General features: G+C 42.4%; 1 protein-coding gene across 7 annotated transcripts in view; it reads right to left on the bottom strand.

The window, feature by feature from the left end:
* PKHD1 (PKHD1 ciliary IPT domain containing fibrocystin/polyductin) overlaps positions 1-4,348 on the bottom strand; it is a 429,461-nt gene extending 425,113 nt beyond the window's left edge. For all 7 annotated transcript variants that reach the window (XM_043450734.1, XM_043450737.1, XM_043450739.1 and 4 more), the window contains exons 1-2: positions 4,170-4,348; positions 241-368 (exon numbers count right to left, since the gene is read on the bottom strand). In XM_043450734.1, coding sequence (XP_043306669.1) covers positions 241-292 — 52 coding nt within the window. In that variant the 5' untranslated portion in view covers positions 293-368; positions 4,170-4,348. The remainder of the gene's footprint in view (positions 1-240; positions 369-4,169) is intronic.
* Positions 4,349-21,552: the final 17,204 nt, after the last annotated feature.

Below are 21,552 nucleotides of genomic sequence, written 5' to 3'. Positions count from 1 at the left end.
CGGCTCTTTGCGACCCCATGGACTGCAGCACGCCAGGCTTCCAGGTCCATCACCAACTCCCGGAGCTTGCTCAAACTCATGTCCATTGAGTCAGTGATGCCATCCAACCATCTCATCCTCTGTTGTCCCCTTCTCCTCCTGCCTTCAATCTTTCCCAATAATATTTAAGTACCAATAAACTAGTTCTCAAGGTAACCTGTTGTGGATTCCCTAAAATCTCTTCAAAACACATTCACTCACCTGCCAAAAGTAGTATTTTGATACTTGTCAGAGAGATCAGCCAGCCAGTCATCTTTTCCGCTGAAATCGATCCTTTCAAAATTGCTCAGACATTAAACACATCTTCAATTTTGATTGGAGCAGCATAGCTTTATAAAAAACAAACTGAAAACAATGACTATCATTTTTACTTACATACAATCGCTTTGCTGTGTTAAAAACTTGGAAAATTAAGGAGATTATACCAACAGGACCCTAGAATCTTCTGAGAGACCCACCATCATCCCAACTTGCAAGAAAAGGACAATCTAAGAATCTTACATAAAATCATCACTATTCTACCCCCTCTCCTTGTCTCATTCACTTATTTTATGCATACTTAAGCTAGGTAAGTAATAGTAACCTCTTGCATTAATTCATTCTTAAACAAACACTTACATTTTAAAAGTAAGTAAATTCCAGAGTCAAAATACTAGCTAATGGTGATTGGTGGCGGGGGGGAGGGGTTGTTTTGTTTTGTTTTCTGGAAGTCTGTCCTCCAGGAAGCAATCAACACGCAAAAAAAGAGCTTAACAAAATGAATGTTAAACATGGTAACAGGTTGAAAAACTGATGCTAATGGAAATTTGGAAGACATTATCTTACCCTGGTGGCTCAGCCATAAAGAATCTGCCTGCAATGAAGGAGACCAGGGTTCGATCCTGGGGTGGGGAAGCTCCCCTGGAGGAGGGCATGGCAACCCACTCTAGTATTCTTGCCTGGAGAACCCCATGGACAGAGGATTTTGTCAGGCTACAGTCCGTAGGGTCACACAGAGTCGGACACAACAGAAGCGACGCAGCAGCAGCAGCATCTTACCCTCACAGCAGAGGAAACAGGGAGGGAGAAACTGGAAGAAAAAGCTGGACCCTCCAAACTGGACCCCAGGACCCCAGGTCCCTCTACTTCAATCCACAATGCCTGGATCATCTTCCTTAAACGCAGCCTTCACTGTGGCATTGTCCTGTTTAATGCTTTCAATTCAAAGCAAAAACTGTATCACATCAAACAGAGGATAAGAACACTTGGGAGGATTTTTATTAAGAATAACTGAGGTGATATATACCCAAAGAAATTAACACAGGGCCTGGTACAAAGAAGACAATCACAAAGGTCAGTTTTCCTTTCAAAGGCTCTCTGCTTCCCACAGAAAGCCCTGACTCTGCAGTTTCACCAAGACCTGCCCCTCACCGTTCCAACTTCCCCTTTCACTGCACCCAGCAAGCTCCCCACACGGCAGCCTCTGCCTCGGATCCTGCTGGTCCCTTTCTAGAGTCCCCCAGCTTTCTTGTGCCCTAACAAACTCCTGGCCTCCTTCAGGACCCATCTCAGGAGCTGCCTCTCCACGGAATCTGTCACCCACATAGATTCATAAATTAACTGGGCCCCGGACTTCCCTGGTGGTCCAGTGGCTAAAACTCCACACTCGCAATGTAGGGGGCCCAAGTCAGGGAACTAAATCCCACATGCTGCAACCAAGACACAGTGCAGCCAAATAAATAAAGGTTTAAGGAAAAAATCAACTGGTCTCCAAATACAGAGGGCAAGGAGAGACCTTAGAAGGTCTGGGTACTTTTCTCTAGGCAGTAGATGTATTTCTGAAAATTAAATGTTTGAAAAATGAATCCTATTCCAAATAGGTGTAAAACATAGAGAATTTTACAAGTTAAAGAAACACCTGCTTAATCTACTTGAAAACTTTAGAACTCCTCTTGTAAATGAGAGTAGTTTCTGTCCACGGCCATACCACCCTGAACGCGCCCGATCTCGTCTGATCTCAGAAGCTAAGCAGGGTTGGGCCTGGTTAGTACTTGGATGGGAGAGTAGCTTCTGCCGCTACCCCAACTGCTGGGTACTTGAGGGCAGGTACAGACAGACACTCCAGATTGGCAGGTGCTGGGTTTCATAGGCAGGAAAACTTACATACAAGGCTTGTCTTGGGTGTTAGCAAGATGAATAGATTTCCACCCATCACAATCTTAAAAGTTTATACAGAGGCTTGAACAGAGTTCAGTCACGTGTTCAATCCCAATGATCTCAATGCCACATGGCTCTCTCAAAACTTCATGTTTGAAAACAGCTCCTGTTGTGGAACCTTTGGGCAAAACGTACATTTCAAGTACACGGGGTGGGGTGGGAGGAGGCCTGCTTGCCGGTGGACTGGTGGTCACGCCCTGTCCATGACCTCCTCCAGCATCCACCCCTCTTGACCTTGTAACAGGTGAAGCAAGGCTCCACATGTTAACATTATATCCTCAATGTAACAGACCCCTTTCATTGATATTGGGGGGTGGGGGGGTGGGTTAAGAAAACAGTGAAGCCAAAAAAATAGTTTCACCATTACAAAATAAATAAATAAATAAATGCCCAGAAAAAGAGTATCTACAAAAAGCCTAAGAATAAACGTATCTTATAGGTATGTCCAAATTAAGATAGTGCAATGGATAATCACCTGTAGTTAATTCCACTCCACAAACATTTATAGTATGCCTAATATATGCTGGGCACGATGCTTTCTGCTGTTGTTTAGTGACTGAGTCGTGTCCAACTCTTTTGCAACCCCATGGACTGTAACCCTCCAGGCTCCTCTGTCCATGGGATTTCCCAGGCAAGAATTCTGGAGTGGGTTGCCATTTCCTTCTCCATGGGATCTTCCCAACCCAGGGATCGAGCCCGCAGTTCCTGCCACGTCTCTTGTATTAGAGGCAGATTCTGTACTGCTGGAGCTGGGAAAACAGAGATAAATTATCTCTGTATCTGCCCTCAAGTACCCAGCAGTTGGGGTAGCGGCAGAAGCTACTCTCCCATCCAAGTACTAACCAGGCCCAACCCTGCTTAGCTTCTGAGATCAGACGAGATCGGGCGCGTTCAGGGTGGTATGGCCGTGGACAGAAACTACTCTCATTTACAAGAGGAGTTCTAAAGTTTTCAAGTAGATTAAGCAGGTGTTTCTTTAACTTGTAAAATTCTCTATGTTTTACACCTATTTGGAATAGGATTCATTTTTCAAACATTTAATTTTCAGAAATACATCTACTGCCTAGAGAAAAGTACCCAGGAGTTACTTATAGTCCAAAAGCATCAGATTTGATTTACTTGTCACACCCAACAGAAATGTCACACCTAACAGAATATTTTGGGCACAAGAGAGTCGATTTTCAATCTGACTGGGATTTTAACATTTTATTTTGGTGCCTGCTCCCAAATTTAGAACATCAGAAGTAAATAGTCACATATTGGTTTTCTTAAAACCCTGGGTTGGGAGGGGGCAGGTGGGAGGAAATGGGTGATTGGAATTGACACATATACACTATCAATAAATACTATGTATAAAACAGGTAACTAATGCAAACACACTATAAAGCACAGGAAACTCTAGTCAAAGCACTGTGGAGACCTGGATCGGATGGAAGTCCAAAAGGGAGCGGGTACATGTCCCTGGACGGCTAATTCCTTTTGCTGAGCAGTAGAAACTAATACAACATTGTAAATTAACTATACGCCAATAAAAATTAATTGTTAAAAATCCTCCATGTTCAGACTTACATCTTCCCTCTAAAACAGAGCAATCAAACCAATAACAAATGTATTTTCTCTTAATATGGTTATCCACTAATTCTTCCTAAGAACAAACTCAGCCTCCATTTAAATACTTTCACCAGAATATTTTCAACCAGAGGAGAGCTGTGTGCATCAGGTCAGTTCTCTCCTCGCTGTCTCTCTCTTCCCACTCTGCCCTCATTCTTCCTCCTCCTCTCTCTCCCCTTCCCAGCCCCCTTCCTTTTGGGACTTTGAAAGACAGACCCGCAAGGTTGCTACATGTATCCCCCAGCCTTCCTTTGTTTAACATATGAGCAAAAAGGCAATGCCTAGAAAACACACAGCAGAGACATTTCTGAACCCAACAGTACCTTTTCTTGTTTCTCTCTCCTTTGGACTCAAGGGAGGAGTTCTTTCCTTTCAGAATGACCTTGTTGCTTTCAGAATGACCTTGTTCCTTTCAGAATGACCTTGTTCCCCTTAGAAACCAGTGGCCGTGTTACCTGGTTAGAGCCCACCCGCAGCGGCACAGGTAACTTACTTGCGTCGGACTGTAACTCACCTAACTCGTTCCCGTCCCAGCCAAACCTGTGCTAAAGAAAAAATTCAGAGCTGACCATGGGGCAAGTTTAATGATTAACACATGCTACTGAGGCTTTTTCCCCATGATCTTTTATTAACCACCAAAGAAAGTCTTACATTTTTTTCCACTTACATGTACCCTAGACAAGATGTTTAGATGAAAGTTCACCCAATGAGACAGACAGGTATTCAATGATTGAAATAATTTGCCAGTAAGTCAGTGATCAAACACAGTCCCGAGAGAAAGGGCCACTGAAGGGCTGGTCCCCATTCATGAGCAGTCTCTGACTTCTCATCAAGAGGAAAGGCTGCTAAATGCCCTGCCTCAGGTTGGCATTCTCACTATGCGGGGGTGAGTGTAAATGTTACTGAGTCCAATTGCCTGGCAGGCCAATGAATCGGAGACGAGGTGTTGGGGTAAGGAATACACTTTAGGAGAGCCCGCTGACCAATAAGATGGCAGACGATCTCAAAATAAGTGCATTATTGGGGTCTGATGCCAGGTCCTTTTACAGATCAGAGATAGGGGGAGTGAAGAAACAAAGTAAAAAGGCCATTAATCTTGCAAATATCTCCTAGACGGGCAAGCCTGAGGCAAGGGATCTTAATTTCTTCCTTCCTACCATCTACAGGTGGACAGGGTTGTAAACAAAGGCACTTTAATAGTCAGACAGAGGGGCAGGATTCTCCCTGGGCAGTTCTGTGTGGTTATAATAACAAAAGAGCAAGTCACAGAACCAGTTCCAACATGAAGTGCAAGTTGGCTTTTCCCTGCAACCTAAAGGGCTTCCCTTGTAGCTCAGTTGGTAAAGAATCTGCCTGCAGTGCAAGAGACCTGGGTTTGATTCCTGAGTATAGAAGATCCCCTGGAGAAGGGATAGGCTACCCACTCCAGCATTCTTGGGCTTCCCTATGGCTCAGCTGGTAAAGAATCCGCCAGCAATGTGGGAGACCCAGGTTCAGTTCTTGGGTTGGGAAGATTTCCTGGAGGAGGGAAAAATTACCCACTTCAGTATTCTGACCTGTAGAATTCCATGGACTGTATAGTTCATGGGGTCACTGGACTGTATAGTCCATGGGATTGCAAGGAGTCGGACATGACTGAGTGACTTTCACTGCAACCTAAAGAAGCAAACAGAAGATGATCTACTCAAAGTTTTGCTGAGAAAGGGCTTGTGCAAGCCCTATTTTCTCACTTTCCTCCCTCCCTCCTGATCTTGCCTTTTGGCCAAGAAGAAGTCCTTGGCTTCCACCCATCACCTCCTGTTAGGACCCAGACCACAGGTCTCAGTCACTGGTTTGACTCTCTTGATGAGCAATCAGACATGCACCCGACCTTGGAGGTCAGCACCACCTTCGTACTTGGTTCTTTTATAAAGAACATAATACAGTTTCTGCCCTCAAAGTGCTTGCTCTCTGGCAGGGGAAACAAAATCATGATCAGATTAGTTTATTATATTTTAGTCAAATCTCGTGATTAAGACTTAACTCATGTTTTATTTCTTGCTACTTTAATAAGAGGTTTCCAGAAATTAACGCCATCTATCCTTGAGTAAAGAACTTACAATCAATATTTATAATTCTTTTTGGCAGCCTAGCCATCAAGAGGGCTTCTCAGGTGGCTCAGTGGTAAAGAATCCGCCTGCTCCAGGGGATCTTCCCAATGCAAGGATCAAACCTGAGTCTCCTGCATTCGTTGGTAGATTCTTTACCAGGGAAGCCCTAAAATATAGAGCTAGAAGTCATCAAAATGAGTGAGAGTACCACTGTAAATGTGACCTCTTGAGTATGGTGATGCCTCAAAACATTTGGGTTATACATGTCTTTCTCAAACTATAGGATTGACCAAAAAGCTCTTTTGGATTTTTCTATACAAAAAGGATAGTAGGAAAATCCAAAAGAACTTTTTGGCCATCCCCCAGTAGATGCCACATTTCTTAAAGAAAGAAATTGATATTTCCCCTCTATACCTTCGAATCATTTTGCACTGTACCTTATATACTGCAGGCACACAATCAAATGAAAAGAAATACCTGTGAATTCATTTGAGGAAAAACACTCTGCAGTAGATGAGGGCCACCAAAGTCAAAAGCAGGTTTTAAGTGGAAACCAAGAATGCTCAATGCGTTTATTTCTATTTTTGTCTTTTTTCTTTTTCTGCTTTCTCTTTATCAAACTTGTTTTATCATAGCCTCTTCAACTCATAGGCATGTTTCTGATGGAAAATGAACCTGGAACACAGCACTAACATGGCCCTTTCATCCAAGTAAGATTTTCACATGTAAGTGGGGCTCTGGAGTATATACCATTTGTGTGACTAGCCCTGAAACTGTGGCACACCTACACCCTTCACATTTCCTGTATGGTCAGACTCTTCCCCAGGTGAGGTGAGACAGGTAAATTCCCCTTTCACCTGTCTAAGATTGACCCAACTCAAGTTACTCAAGTCCTTCCTTTTCCTTGACTCCCTGCTGCTGCTGCTGCTGCTGCTGCTGCTAAGTCGCTTCAGTCGTGTCCGACTCTGTGCGACCCCATAGATAACAGCCCACCAGCCTCCTCTGTCCCTGGGATTCTCCAGGCAAGAACACTGGAGTGGGTTGCCATTTTCTTCTCCAGTGCATGAAAGTGAAAAGTGAAAGTGAAAAGTGAAAGTGAAGTCGCTCAGTGTTGCCACACCTCCTCCAGGGGATCTTCCCATCCAGGCATCAAACCCGAGTCTCATTATGTCTCCTGCATTAGCAGACAGGATCTTTACCATTACCAACACCTGGGAAGCCCACAAGTCTCCCTCGCCTCCCTTTTTCATAAAGAAACAAAGCTAAGGGAATTATATTCTCTCTGGTTCAATATCATACCCCTGATTACATTTGGAGCCAAAGGATAATGAATATATGAACTCATATTTGGAAAAGAAATGAATTTGTTCCACTAGAGGGGTTAAGCTACTGATCAAATATTAGTTTCTTAGTTTCTTTAGACAAAGTTTCCCACTAAAGTAAAATTATTTAAAAGTAATCCATCATTATTGCCCCTGTCTGAGGTCAGTTTTGCTGATTAACTTACTCTGATAGTAATGACCCCCACTTATCTGGAATCAAAATTGTCGTGCTCTCTATCATCCTGATGAGAGTCCTAAAAACCAAAAGGATGCCTTGGGTGTTACAGGTGAAAATAACTCATCAAGTCCATGTACTTGGGAGTTAACGTTTAACTACAGGCAGTTTCCTCATTCGAATGAGCAGAGCTAACTGGCTACTCCAGCATCATATATTCTGGGAATCTATGGGCTATATATCTCAATCATCCTGAGGGTATCATTGGATCACAACACTCAGCATAGCTAGATTCATACCAGTGACACAGGGTGATCAGAAAGTGGTGAGATCAAGTTCATATCTAATCTGGGGCATGATCAACTTTCTCAGTTTGCCTATAACCAGGAGCTTTCCAAGGTAAAGTCACGGGGCTTTCGGTGTTAAACAGGGTGAGTCCCAGGAAAACCACCAGGGTGACTCATCAGCCCTACACTTTAGACAGCTCCTAGTCCAGAAATAGTCAATATTTTTCTAAAATGCTTTTGCATTCAATGTGGACAGATTTTATTCAGTTGCTTATAAAATTCACTTACATGTCAAGTAATTCAGTTCCTGCCATGTCAGATAAAATGGGTATTGTGATATCCAGTGTTTTCCAGACCACAGAGGCATATTTTTCTTTGAAGTTGGAGCATTTGTGGGAAATATGGGAAAACAGCATATGTCAGTTTCTGAATTACAGACAATACAGTATCTTCTCCCTGGGATCAGCAGAATTTAAAATAAATCATACCAGCAGGGAGCTACAATACAGAAGCAATTAATTTTTTTCTAGTTTGATACCATGTTACTATTAATATCTGAGTCAGGAGCCCAGCAGAGATGTCGAAAGTATATCTCATATTTTGTTTTAAAAGGATGAGTGACATAGAAGTCATAAATTTCTGCAGCCCAGTAGAATGCTTGCTTTAGCAGCAGAATGTTATGATACTGTCAAATTCTATATCCTAGAGAAAATTGTTTTGAAAATGGAAGAAATGTTTTCCCCTTCTCTGGAAAATGTTGCACAGCTGATAAAATAGCCGAGTCTGATACCTGACATGAGGGACAACATCGGTGGTGAAAATGAATTCGTGGTGGTTTAGTTGCTAAGTCGTGTCCGACTCTTGTGGCCCCATGGACTAGAATGTTCCAGGCTCCTCTGTCCATGGGGTTTCCGAGGCAAGAATACTAGAGTGGGTTGCCATTTCCTTCTTCAGGGAATTTTCCCAACCCAGGAATTGAACCCGGGTCTCTTGCACTGCAGGCAGATTCTTTACCAACGGAGCTACCAACATGAGGGAAGCCCCACATGACAATGAGGGGAACTACAAAAACCTAGAAGTAAGATTGCCTTTAGAATTAAACAATGAAAACAACCAGTAATGGATCAAGTTGCTCGGTAAGACTTAAAGCTATTACTATATCTAAAGAAAACCATTCAGATGTCTGTTTGTGAAGATGGATAGTGTGGCAGTGACTTTAAAAATAGTCTTTGTCAATGATCTCATTGGAAGGAGATATATGTCTCCCTCTTGAACCCAGATAGACTCGTGACTCACGTATAATCAATGGTGATCACTGGAGATGACGCCTCCTGACTCCAAGGCTAAGTCACAATACAGTTTTGCAGTGTAGGTTGGTACACTTACACTTGCATTTAGAACTCTCAGCCAATCTCTGAGAAGTCCAGCTACCTGGGGCCACCATGCCAGGAGGAGGCCTCCAGTAAGGCTTATTACAACCATACAGGCTACTTACACCCATTTATCGTGACCTTGGAAATACCGAGCAGCTCTTTTAAAGTCACAGCTAATGAATGTGAAGTCAAGCCTGAGAACCAAATCGGCGGATCACACACCCAAATGTGCTTTCTCGGCTGTAACTGGTATATGCATTCTGCCGTGTGGACTGATGAGGCACCGATCCCATGACAGGTGCTCAGAGCTGGCAGAGAGAAGTGAGAGATACTTAGGAAAAACCCTCTTACTCTGCCCCCACAAGTTCAAATATTACCATTTCCTTTGTGTTCCTAGAAGTGAGAAATTGGGGGAAAGCTCTCCATCTGAAAGATGGAAACTCTTATACCCCCACTCAAGAGACGGTCATGAGGATAAGATGAGATAACCTAGAATCTTAGAGTCAGATAATGCAGTCATCTTTGGTGTTACAACCGGAAGACCTCCAGGAGGTGCTGGTGCTGGGCCACGTCTGAACTGATATGGGCTCCTGGGCTCTTATTCAGAAGCTCATTTCTTTCTTCTTCCTTCTTGTTAAAAGGCAGCAAGAAAGAGTCTGCCGAGTGTGACGGAGCTTTGATTATTCTCTCTGAGGCCTTCATGTATTTTTTACATGAAGTTGGAGGTGGGAGGGTGGAGGAGAGGTTGGAGAAGAAGCAGGAAAGCAGGTTGTCTCCCTACACCGTCCTGCACTTTCAACGCTTTGTAAGTGAGCCCTGCCCTGCATCTGAGAACTCTGATGGGGCTGGGCATGCCCTATTTATAGACAACAACTGCTGCAGAACTTCAAAGGGGGCACACAACTAAGCCAGAGGAGTGAGGGAACACTCAGAGGAAAGGATGGGACACAACAGCTCCTGGCAGCCAGCTCTGGGCCCTGCCAGAAACGCCCCATCATCCCCCAGTGCAGTAAATGGCCAAAGACCATTGTGTCAATCCCAGAAGTGCAGCTCTCAGCCAAGGCAGGTGATCCAAGTGGGCTTTATTTGGCTTTGTACTACAATCTGACAAGCTCTTAGATTGACCAGATTAATTGGCCTTTAGAGACAGACCAAGATTTCCAGAAAATGAACACCTAATTCTCACCTTAAAATCTCAAAAACAAAGAAGAAGAGGAAGAAGAAGGAGGAGGGGAAGTGAGGAGGACAGGGGGAGGGGAGCAGAAAGAGAAGAAACGTATTCAGTATGGTGGACTGAATAATGAATGGCCCTCCCAAAGTTATTCACATCCTAATCCCCAGAGGGAATTGTCAAAATGTTACCTTTCATGGAGAGAGGGACTGTGCCGGTGTGATGAAGTTAATGGGTCCTGATGGGGAGAGTCTCCTGGTTGGCCCACTGTCATCACAAAGGTCCTCATAGGAGAGAAGCAGGAGGATCAGAGTTAGTAGCAGGGGATGTGATAATAGGAGTCAGAGTTTGATGTGTTAGGAGAAAAAGGACCACGAGCTGAGGAGTGCAAGGGATCTTGAGAAGCTGACCGAAAGGCAAGGAAACAGACAGTTTTCCCCACAGAACCCCCAGAAGGAACAGTCCTACGAAACTGATTCAGCCCTACAAAAACTTTGATTTAGCCCTACAAAACTGATTTTGACTTCTGACCCCAGACTGTGAGATAACAAATCCATGTTGTTTAAGCTACTAGGTTTATATGGTACTGTATTATAGCAGCCTTAGATGTTGTTTATATGTTTATATAATATTGTATTATTATATAATTGCATCAGCCAGGAAGTGTTGTCGTTTGGTGCCATTAAAGTGTAAATGTCCCTCTTGGAAGACACTGGTGCAATCACCCATAAAACATAGTGGGTCACTTAGCCCCTGAATTACCCCTTTAAATGTTTAAATTTTTCACCCACTCTCTTCTCCTGCCTCCTTCAAAAGGACCAAAAGTGCTCAAGGAGCAGGTTCTTAACTGAAGTTCAAGTAAATGGGCATACAAGAAAAAGTCTGGAAAAAATATATTTTTAGTTTAGGATCAGGGGAAGTATGAATTTTTAGGTACATGTAGATTAAAATAAAAGACTGCATGGATATACATGTTAGAATGATAAGTGTTAACCCTTGAGGTAAGATTGTAGATTATTTTTATTTTCTTCATTTTACTTACCTTAAATTTTCTCGTTCTAAAACAAACACATATTATTATTGTGTCATAAAGTTTTTTTTTAAGTGATATCAGGTATCATAACAGTAGTATCTTTTTTTGTAACTTGAAAAGGTTTTTTTCTTTCTTTCTTTCTTTCTTTTTTTTTTTTTGTTTTAGAAACTGCCAAGGTCATTTCTCAAGTTTAGGACAATGGAACAGAAAATTTAGGATCCGACTGGACCCACTAGGGGGCAGTATTGAGCCCTTGAAGGTGAACACGGAAGCAGACCACTGTGAGCAAATAAATACTAACTTGGAAAACACGGCCATCCAAAATGTAAGCTTTCAGGCACCTCAGCACCCAGCCTGGCCCAGAATATCTTTCCATCAGTCAACTTCACAGAGTGGCATTAGAGCAACTTCTTTCATTTGAAGGAGCCTAAAAAAGTACATTCTGTGTAACTCAATAACTTAGAAAGACAATTCACGAGAAAACAAGCTCTGTGATCAAATAGGGTGGAAAATGTTATTAGCTGTACCCTTCCTCACGCTTCCCAGGTGGCTCAGTGGTAAATAAAATACGCCTGCCAGAGCAGGAGACACCAGAGGTGAGCTTTCAATCCGCGGTTCAGGAAGATCCCCTGGAGGAAGAAATGGCACCTCACTCCAGTATTCTTGCTGTGAAAATCCCATGGACAGAGGATCCTGGTGGGCTACAGTCCATGGGGTCACAGAGAGTCAGACACATACACACACACCCCCTTCCTTGTGTTAGGGCTTCACTGACGCCTCTGACACACCCTTCCTTCAAGATTCACAAAGGATATTGGCGGATTAAATCCTGTGACAGAGAACCTACTGTATAGCTCAGGGAACCCTATTGAGTGCTCTGTGGTAACTTAAATAGAAAAGAAATCCAAAAAAGAGGGTATATGTATATCTATTGCTGATTTACCTTGCTGTATACTAGAAACTAACACTTTGTATAACACAACACTGAAAGCAACTATCCTCCAATAAAAATTAATTAAAATAAATAAAGCCTCTGAGGTCCTACAGAAATGAATCCTACTTAAGTTTCTTGAAGTATTTCCCAAATACATATTTCACAGACCTATCATTTTCATTGAGACTAGGGTTCCAATTCTGAACATTCTTTGGAAAATTATGCTATAATTATGTGATTTGTACTAAGTATATATTGGCACAGAGCTCCCCAAAATCCCTTCAGTTTCCTAAGTAATAGGAGTAAAGATGACTTGTGATATCCATCACAAACCTCTTTTAACTACACCTGAGTTTATGCTAATAAGATGACTTTTGATAAGTATCTAAGAGTGGGAGTGGGTTGCCAGGGGACCAAGCCCATGACTGGAGGTTGGACTTTCAACCACAGACTCCCAACCTTTAGGGAGAGGAGAGGGACTGGAGACTGAGTTCAATCACCAATGGCCAATGATTTAATCAATCAGGCGATGTGATGTAATGAAGTCTCTACAAAAAAAAAAAAAAGGCCTGGGTTCAGAGGCCTTCCGGGTTGGTAGAAACGTGGAGATGTGGGAGAATAGTATGCCCAGAGAAGGCGTGGAAGCTGCGTGCCTCTTCCCCCATGTTTTCCTTTTTGCATCTCTTCCATCTGGCTGCTCCTGAGTTTTATCCTTTTATAATAAACCAGTTTTCTAGTAAGTAAAATGTTTTCCTGAGTTTCATGAGCTGCTCAAACAAATTAGTCAAATCTGAAGAGAAACTCAGACTGAAAACCACAATCACAGAAAACTAACCAATCTGATCACATGGACCACACCTTTGTCTAGCTCAATGAAACTATGAGCCATGCTATGTAGGGCCACCCAAGACGGATAGGTCATGGAGGAGAGTTTTGACAAAACATGGTCTACTGGAGAAGGGAATGGCAAACCACTTCAGTATTCTTGAGAACCCCATGAACATTATGAAAAGGCAAAAAAATAGGACACTGAAAGATTAACTCCCCAGGTAGGTAGGTGCCCAATGTGCTACTGGAGATCAGTGGAGAACTAACTCCAGAAAAAATGAAGAGATGGAGCCAAAGCAAAAACAACACCCAGTTGTGGATGTGACTGGCGATGGAAGTAAAGTCCAATGCTGTAAAAAGCAATATTGCATAGGAACCTGGAATGTTAGGTCCATGAATCAAGGCAAATTGGAAGTGGTCAAACAGGAGATGGCAAGAGTGAACATTGACATTTTAGGAATCAGCGAACTAAAATGGACTGGAATGGATAAATTTAACTCAGATGACCATTATATCTACCACTGTGGGCAAGAATCCCTTAGAAGAAATGGAGTAGCCATCATAGTCAACAAAAGTCAGAAATGCAGTACTTGGATACAATCTCAAAACTGACAGAATGGTCTCTGTTCATTTCCAAGGCAAACCTTTCAATATCACAGTAATCCAAGTCTGTTGCTGAAGAAGCTGAAGTTGAACGGTTCTTTGAAGACCTATAAGACCATCTAGAACTAACACACAGAGAAGATGTCCTTTTCATTATAGGGGACGGGAATGCAAAAGTAGGAAGTCAAGAAATACCTGGAGTAACAGGCAAATTTGGCCTTGGAGTTCAGAATGAAGCAGGGCAAAGGCTAACAGAGTTTTGCCAAGAAAATGCACTGATCACAGCAAATGTCCTCTTCCAACAACACAAGAGAAGACTCTACACATGGACATCACCAGATGGTCTATGCTGAAATCAGATTGACTATATTCTTTGCATCCAAAGATGGAGAAGCTCTATACAGTCAGCAAAAACAAGACTGGGAGCTGACTGTGGCTCAGATCATGAACTCCTTATTGCCAAATTCAGGCTTAAATTGAAGAAAATAGGGAAAACCACTAGGCCATTCAGGTATGACCTAAATCAAATCCCTTACGACTAGACAGTGGAAGTGAGAAATTCAAGGGATTAGATCTGATAGACAGAGAGCCTGATGAACTATGGATGGAGGTTCATGATACTGTACAGGAGACAGGGATAAAGACCATCCCCAAGAAAAAGTAATGCAAAAAGGCAAAATGGTTGTCTGAGGAGGCCTTACAAATAGCTGTGAATAGAAGAGAAGCGAAAGGCAAAGGAGAAAAGGAAAGATATACCCATTTAAATGCAGAGTTCCAAAGGACAGCAAGGAGAGATAAGAAAGCCTTCCTCAGTGATCAGTGGAAAGAAATAGAGGAAAACAACAGAATGGGAAAGACCACAGATCTCTTCAAGAAAATTAGAGACACTAACGGAACTTTTCATGCAAAGACGGGCACAGTAAAGGACAGAAATGTTATGGACCTAACAGAAGCAGAAGATATTAAGAAGAGGTGGCAAGAATACACTGAAGAACTATACAAAAAAGATCTTCACAACCCAGATGATCACGATGGTGTGATCACTCACATAGAGCCAGACATCCTGGAATGTGAAGTCAAGTGGGCCTTAGGAAGCATCATTACGAACAAAGCTAATGGAGGTGATGGAATTCCAGTTGAGCTATTTCAAATCCTAAAAGATGATGCTCTGAAAGTGCTGTACTCAATATGCCAGCAAACTTGGAAAACTCAGCAGTGGCCACAGGACTGAAAAAGGTCAGTTTTCATCCCAATCACAAAGAAAGGCAATGCCAAAGAATGCTCAAACTACCGCACAATTGCACTCATCTCACATGCTAGCAAAGTAATGCTCAAAATTCTCCAAGCCAGGCTTCAACAGTACGTGAACAGTGAACTTCCAGATGTTCAAGTTGGATTTCAAAAAGGCAGAGGAGCCAGAGATCAAATTGCCGACATTTGCTGGATCATCAAAAAAGCAGGAGAGTTCCAGAAAAACATCTACTTTTGCTTTATTGACTATGGCAAAGCCTTCGACTGTGTGGATCACAATAAACTGTGGAAAATTCTGAAAGAGATGGAAATACCAGACCACCTGACCTACCTCTTGAGAAATCTGTATGCAGGTCAAGAAGCAACAGTTAGAACTGGACATAGAACAACAGACTGGTTCCAAATCGGGAAAGGAGTATGTCAAGGCTGTATATTGTCACCTTGCTTATTTAACGTATATGCAGAGTACATCATGAGACATGAAGACTGGATGAAGCACAAGCTGGAATCAAGATTTCTGGGAGAAATATCAATAACCTCAGATATGCAGATGACACCACCCTTATGGCAGAGAGTGAAGAAGAACTAAAAAACCTCTTGATGAAAGTGAAAGAGGAGAGTGAAAAAGTTGGCTTAAAACTCAACATTCAGAAAACTAAGATCATGGCATCTGGTCCCATCACTTCATGGCAAACAGATGGGGAAACAGTGGAAACAGTGTCAGACTTTATTTTTGGGGGCTCCAAAATCATTTCAGATGGTGACTGCAGCCATGAAATTAAAAAATGCTTGCTCCTTGGAAGAAAAGTTATGACCAACCTAGATGGCATATTAAAAAGCAGAGACATTACTTTGCCAACAAAGGTCCGTCTAGTCAAGGCTATGGTTTTTCCAGTAGCCATGTATGGATGTGAGAGTGGAACTATAAAGAAAGCTGAGTGCTGAAGAATTGATGCTTTTGAACTGTGGTGTTGGAGAAGACTCTTGAGAGTCTTTTGGACTGCAAGCAGATCCAACCAGTCCATCCTAAAGGAGATCAGTCCTGCATATTCATTGGAAGGACTGATACTGATGCTGAAACTCCAATACTTTGGCCACCTGATGGAAGAACTGACTCATTTGAAAAGACCCTGATGCTGGGAAAGATTGAAGGTGGGAGGAGAAGGGGACAGCAGAGGGTGAGATGGTTGGATGGCATCACTGACTCAATGGACATGAGTTTCAGTAAACTCTGGGAGCTGGTGATGGACAGGGAGGCCTGGCGTGCAGCAGTCCATGGGGTTGCAAAGAGTCGGACACGACTGAGTGACTGAACTGAAGAGAAGGTCATGGGAACTTCCAATTTATAGACATTTGGTTCAGAAACACAGGTAACCTGTCCTTGCCATTGGCATCTAATGTGAGTGCAGTCTTCTGGGATTGAGTCCTAGACCTGTCAGATATGACGCTACCTCCAAGGAGATAGCATCAGAATTGAGTTAAATAGTAGAGCACTCGGAAATTCCCTGGCAGTCTGGTGGCCCGGACTCATGCTTTCACTGTCAAGGGCCTGGGATCAACCCCTGGTCAGGGAACTCAGATCCTGCAAGCCACTTGGCCTAGGACACTCAGCTGGTGTCCCAAAATTGATTAATGTGTGGGAAACCCATGTATCTGATGTCAAAAGTGTACAAATACTTATGATATCACATATGTGGAATCTAAAAAAATAATACAAATGAACTTTTTTACAAAACAGAAATAGACTCACAGACATAGGAAACACGGTTACCACAGGAGAAAAGTAGAGGAGGGATAAATTAGCAGTTTGGGATTAAGAAATACAACTACTATATATAAAATAAACAACAAGGACCTACTGTATAGCACAGGGAACTATATTCAATATTTTGTAATAATCTATAATGGAAAAGAATCTGAAAAAGAATAGGTATAGATATATATGTATATAGAACTGAATCACTTTGCTGTATCCCTTAAAATAAGTCAACATTGTAAGTCAACTAAACTTCAACAAATAAATAAATACAATTTTTATTTTAAAAAAGCAAAGTAGTGTAGTGAAGTGTTGAGAGTACAGGTGACACCCAGGAGAGTGTTTTTGGTCATATCTGATTTACACAGTTGGATGAAAAAGGCCTCCAATATGTTACCCAGGAGAAATAATATATTCCACAAACATAAGATGGTTTTTCAGAAATTGATTTTTTTGTGGTTTGGTAGAGTTCAGTCATTTCCAACAGGTCCATGATGTTTCCATTTTGACTGCTAACTTTTGTTCTATTCGCCGAAGAACTTATGAGATGGGCCAGGAGCAGAGCGATTTAATCTTAAAAGTTCTGGCATGTAGGGCTTAGAGACATTCTGGGAAGAGGGAAATGGCATCATTGTTTCCTGCAAATAGGACTCTTCTGGTGGCACTCTGAGCCGGGGAGACCCCACATGCTGAGGGGCATGTCAACATGTTTATTACGCAGATGAAATATGGATAAAATGTGCTCCAAGGACTGACTTAAATAACTCAAAGGCACATAATATAGCACTCAAGGGGATGGGGGGAAATGGAGAAGAGCCATCTCAGCTGGTGGTTTGGCTATAAAGAGGATGGGCTGCATAGAGGGGAGACAGCAGGTGGGGAGGAAGGGAAGAAGGGAGAGAAGAAGACAGGGTGTGAAGGAAGATGGGAGGGGAGGCCGCAGGCTTGGGGTATTCACACCATTCCCCAGCGACTGTTGTTTGTGTTTTATTATTTAACTCTAGGTGGCTGCCTCCTTGAACGCCTGTCGTACCCTTGGTCACCAAATCAGGGTATCCTCCTTCCCCAGGTATGGGATCTAGAAGTCACCTGATTTGATGGGGGTGGGTGACTGTAACAAGGGGTGGGACTAGGCTTGGGGACCATGCAGAGCCTCCTAAGCAGTGATTTAAGTTCATTGAACTAGATTGGGAACTAGACCGGATTTGTTCTCTGACCTCCCATCTCCAGGCAGAAACCTTCGCCCTCTTCCTCCATCTCTCTTGTCCACACTTGCTCTAGAAAAGTCTACCTCCCAGGGTTGTTCTCCCAGAGTCTTTCAAAGATATGCAGATATGGACCATTAGCTGAGAACACCTTCTAGTGAAAATCAGATGAGAGAACAATTGTGAATACACTTTGTAAACTGTAAAGTGCCCTCAAATGAGAAGGATGGGTGTTATCTGAATATTTCACTAAGAGGTATTCATATATAACATGTGTGATTAAAAAAAAAAATTGAGACAACTCATGCTGGGAATGAAAGTATTAATACTAATGTTTCAGAGTCAATAACATTAGGAAAGAAAATAAGTACAACAATATTGTTATATATTCCATGAATTTTAATAAATCATTGAGGATAAGTTGACTTCACAATACTATATTTCAAAATGGATTGGAAACTGAATTAAAATGAAAAAAATTCAAAGGAAAGGAAAAGGAAGATTAAATAAAACAAAAAGTAAATCTTTAAAATGTGAGTTAGTGTGATCATTCTCTTCCATGAAAGGTTGAAGGGAAGGCTGGAGGGATCAGGCTGTCCCCATCCCCACCCCCACAGAAGGCGCCCCTTTCACCCCAGTGCCTCCTGACTCATCATCTCTCTTTGGAGCCTTCTTATCCCCTATACATACTTGACAGCCGTCCACATGGCTTCTCAAGGGCAACGCGAGATTCCTGAAATGTGATCCCAGCTTGCTGTCCTGGGACAGTTGTTCACAGTGGAAAAAATCTCCCTGTGGTATTCAGCCGGGTTGGCAGCCTTGGGCTGAGGAAGGAGGAAAATTTGCAAGGGATTTGGTGGCATGTGGCCTCTTGCCCCACCTGCTCCTTCCCCTCCCACAGGGAGGCAGCTGCCTGTCCTCAGGGCATGCCACCTCCTGCCCATCTGACTGTTCTCCCAGGTGCTGCCTGGAGAGGAAGACCCCCAGGACAAGCAAGATATTCATTCATGGCAAACAGCTGCCACAAAGAAACCCAAGAGTGAATCACCCCAACATGCTGAACCTAATCAAATTTGAATTTAAAACAAAATGTAACAGGATGAGCAATGGAACCAGCTTTTTTTTTTTTTAAGTGGAGAGGAAGAAAAAGAATTTATATTTTTCACTTATACTCTTCTACAATGAGCTTTTTTTTTTTTACATAAATATGTAGGTTTTTTTTTTTTTTTTAATATTTTAGGACTTCCCTGGTGGCTGATAACTAAAAAAGATGTACATTTGAGAGCTGCGAGTTAAGTTTTATTTGGGGCAAAATGAGAACTGCAGCCCGGGAGGCAGCATCTCAGATAGCCCTGAGAGACTGTTCCAAAGCAGCAGTGGGGGAAGGTCAATATATGAGGTTTTGGTGAAGGGGGAGTTCAATACCATGAAGCACTCACTTTACAAGAGGTTTTTTGTTAGTCGTGAGGATCTGATGTCACCATCAAGGGATCTAGCGCTTCTCTAGACATGAGGAGATGCAAGGATTGAGACCATAAAATCTGTTCTTAATAACATCCTACTATCTAAAGACCTGCCCCATCAGATTCCCTGGAGCACAGAGTGCCTCACTCCAACTCCCTCAGGGGCTGTTGAAGGTCAACAGCTATAACAGCATGGGGTTCAATCTCCATAAAGGCAGATGGCAAATGCCTTTGTTGTTCAGTCTTTGGCAATGCTCTTGGTCAGGCCAATTTGACCTGGCCCCCTTGTGGTCATAAATCCCACCATACTTTCGGGGGCGTTTCATGACCATTTTGTCCCGCGTTGTTGGGAAGGCTCATTCCCAGTTCTGAAGAAAGTTTTTGTTGATAGGCCACTCAGTGTGCTATTACTAGACTAGGTTTTAATAGTCTAGGTTTTAAAGATCTCTGGACACCAGTCTTCCAGTTATGGTCCAGTAAAGTGTTTCCTTTCATTGCATCTTCCCATATCTAGAGTTACACTATTACAATCATTGATCATGTATTGAGCTATATATTTGATCAACTGCTTCAAATCTAGTCATCATTATTTACATTGGAGGCTCAGTCATACACTTGGTGATACAAGAAACAATAATCTTGTGAAACCAGCAAAATACAAGTATATAGTTAATAACATTAGAGGAATTAAAAGTAAATATTTCTGCCATGAGCCTCCCATACCAAATCAGTTTAAGAGATCATCAAGATTACAGAATGGGTCACTTAAAGAAGAAATCTGATTTTTCATATGGTTCATCAAATGTGTTACAATGAAAGACTTATTGGGTATGAAAATACAGCATTTACTTTGAATTATAGCACAGATATCTCTCTGAGATGCTGTAAGGTGTCAAGGGCCTTGCAGTTGTGTTGCACTGCCTTTCTCATCATAGAGAAATTTCTCTATGATGAAAGAAGAAGGAAAATTCTCATCATAGAATTCAATAGGCTAACAATCCAGTTAATATCATTTAAAGTTTATGAAAGTTGTTAAGGCTTCTTATATGCTCAACTACATCCTCCAACCCCAATGAAGGCACACACAAAAAAAGCTGATAAATGGTCATACTGTTGCAGGAAGGGGGACCCCTTCCAGGGCCCGAAACTGGGCTCTTGTCTAACACTCAGAAATGAATTGTCCGAGGAGACATGTGCTGACAAAGCAAGAGATTTTATTGGGAAGGGCACCTGGGGGGAGAGCAGTAGGTAAGGGAACCCAGGAGAACTGCTCTGCCGCGTGGCTCGCAGTCTTGGGTTTTATGGTGATGGGATTAGTTTCTGGGTGGTCTTTGGCCAATCATTCTAATTCAGAGTCTTTCCTGGTGGCGCACGCATCGCTCAGCCAAGATGGATGCTAGCGAGAGGGATTCTGGGAAGTGGACGGACAGGTAGTGTCTCCTCTCGACCTTTCCCGAACTCTTCCGGCTGGTGGTGGCTTATTAGTTCCGTATTCCTTATCAGGATCTCCTGCCATAAAACAACTCATGCAAATGGTTACTATGGTGCCTGGCCAGGGTGGGCGGTTTCAATCAGTGTGCTTCCCCTAACAATACCAGTAGAATACAGATCTTTGACCAATTGGGATCATACCAATGGTAGATTGGTTGGGGTTACCTCTAATTTGCTAACATGTATGACCTTAAATTCATGAGAATCCCAGGCTACACCTTCGTATCCATCCTTGTAGATGTCAAGGCCATAAATTAGTGCCACAAATGCACTGAGTTCCATAACAATCATTCTCTCTAAGGGTAATAATAGGCATAGTTCATAAAGCACCTGGTCTTGTCTTATAATATTATCAGGTTGATCATTTTTAGTATGATTTAATTGTTCCCAACATAGAGAAGCTTTTCAACTTAAGTGATCATAGCCTGGTGTTAGACATATAGGTCCATACCATAATTGTGGGAATTTTCCTTTTAATAGATGAGAGGTTAGTTTTTTGATTGAGACTTAGCTTGTCACTTTGAGTTTGAATGACCCTAAGAGAAAAATTTATGGCCAACATCAGAGCAGGTATTATTAGTATTATTAATCGGCCAGGTAAGAGGATCCCATCTAGTAATGTCATGAATAGACAGAACAGGACTGAACTCATCTAAAATAAATTTCCTAAGGAATATCCAATCAGAGCCCTGGAGGACAGAAATCCACCAAGGTAAAACAGAAG

Source organism: Cervus canadensis, chromosome 28 (genome assembly GCF_019320065.1).
Source record: "Cervus canadensis isolate Bull #8, Minnesota chromosome 28, ASM1932006v1, whole genome shotgun sequence".
NCBI classification, from domain to species: domain Eukaryota; kingdom Metazoa; phylum Chordata; class Mammalia; order Artiodactyla; family Cervidae; genus Cervus; species Cervus canadensis.
The sequence above is the reverse complement of the archived record's forward strand: the minus strand, read 5'-3'. Positions and strand labels throughout refer to the sequence as shown.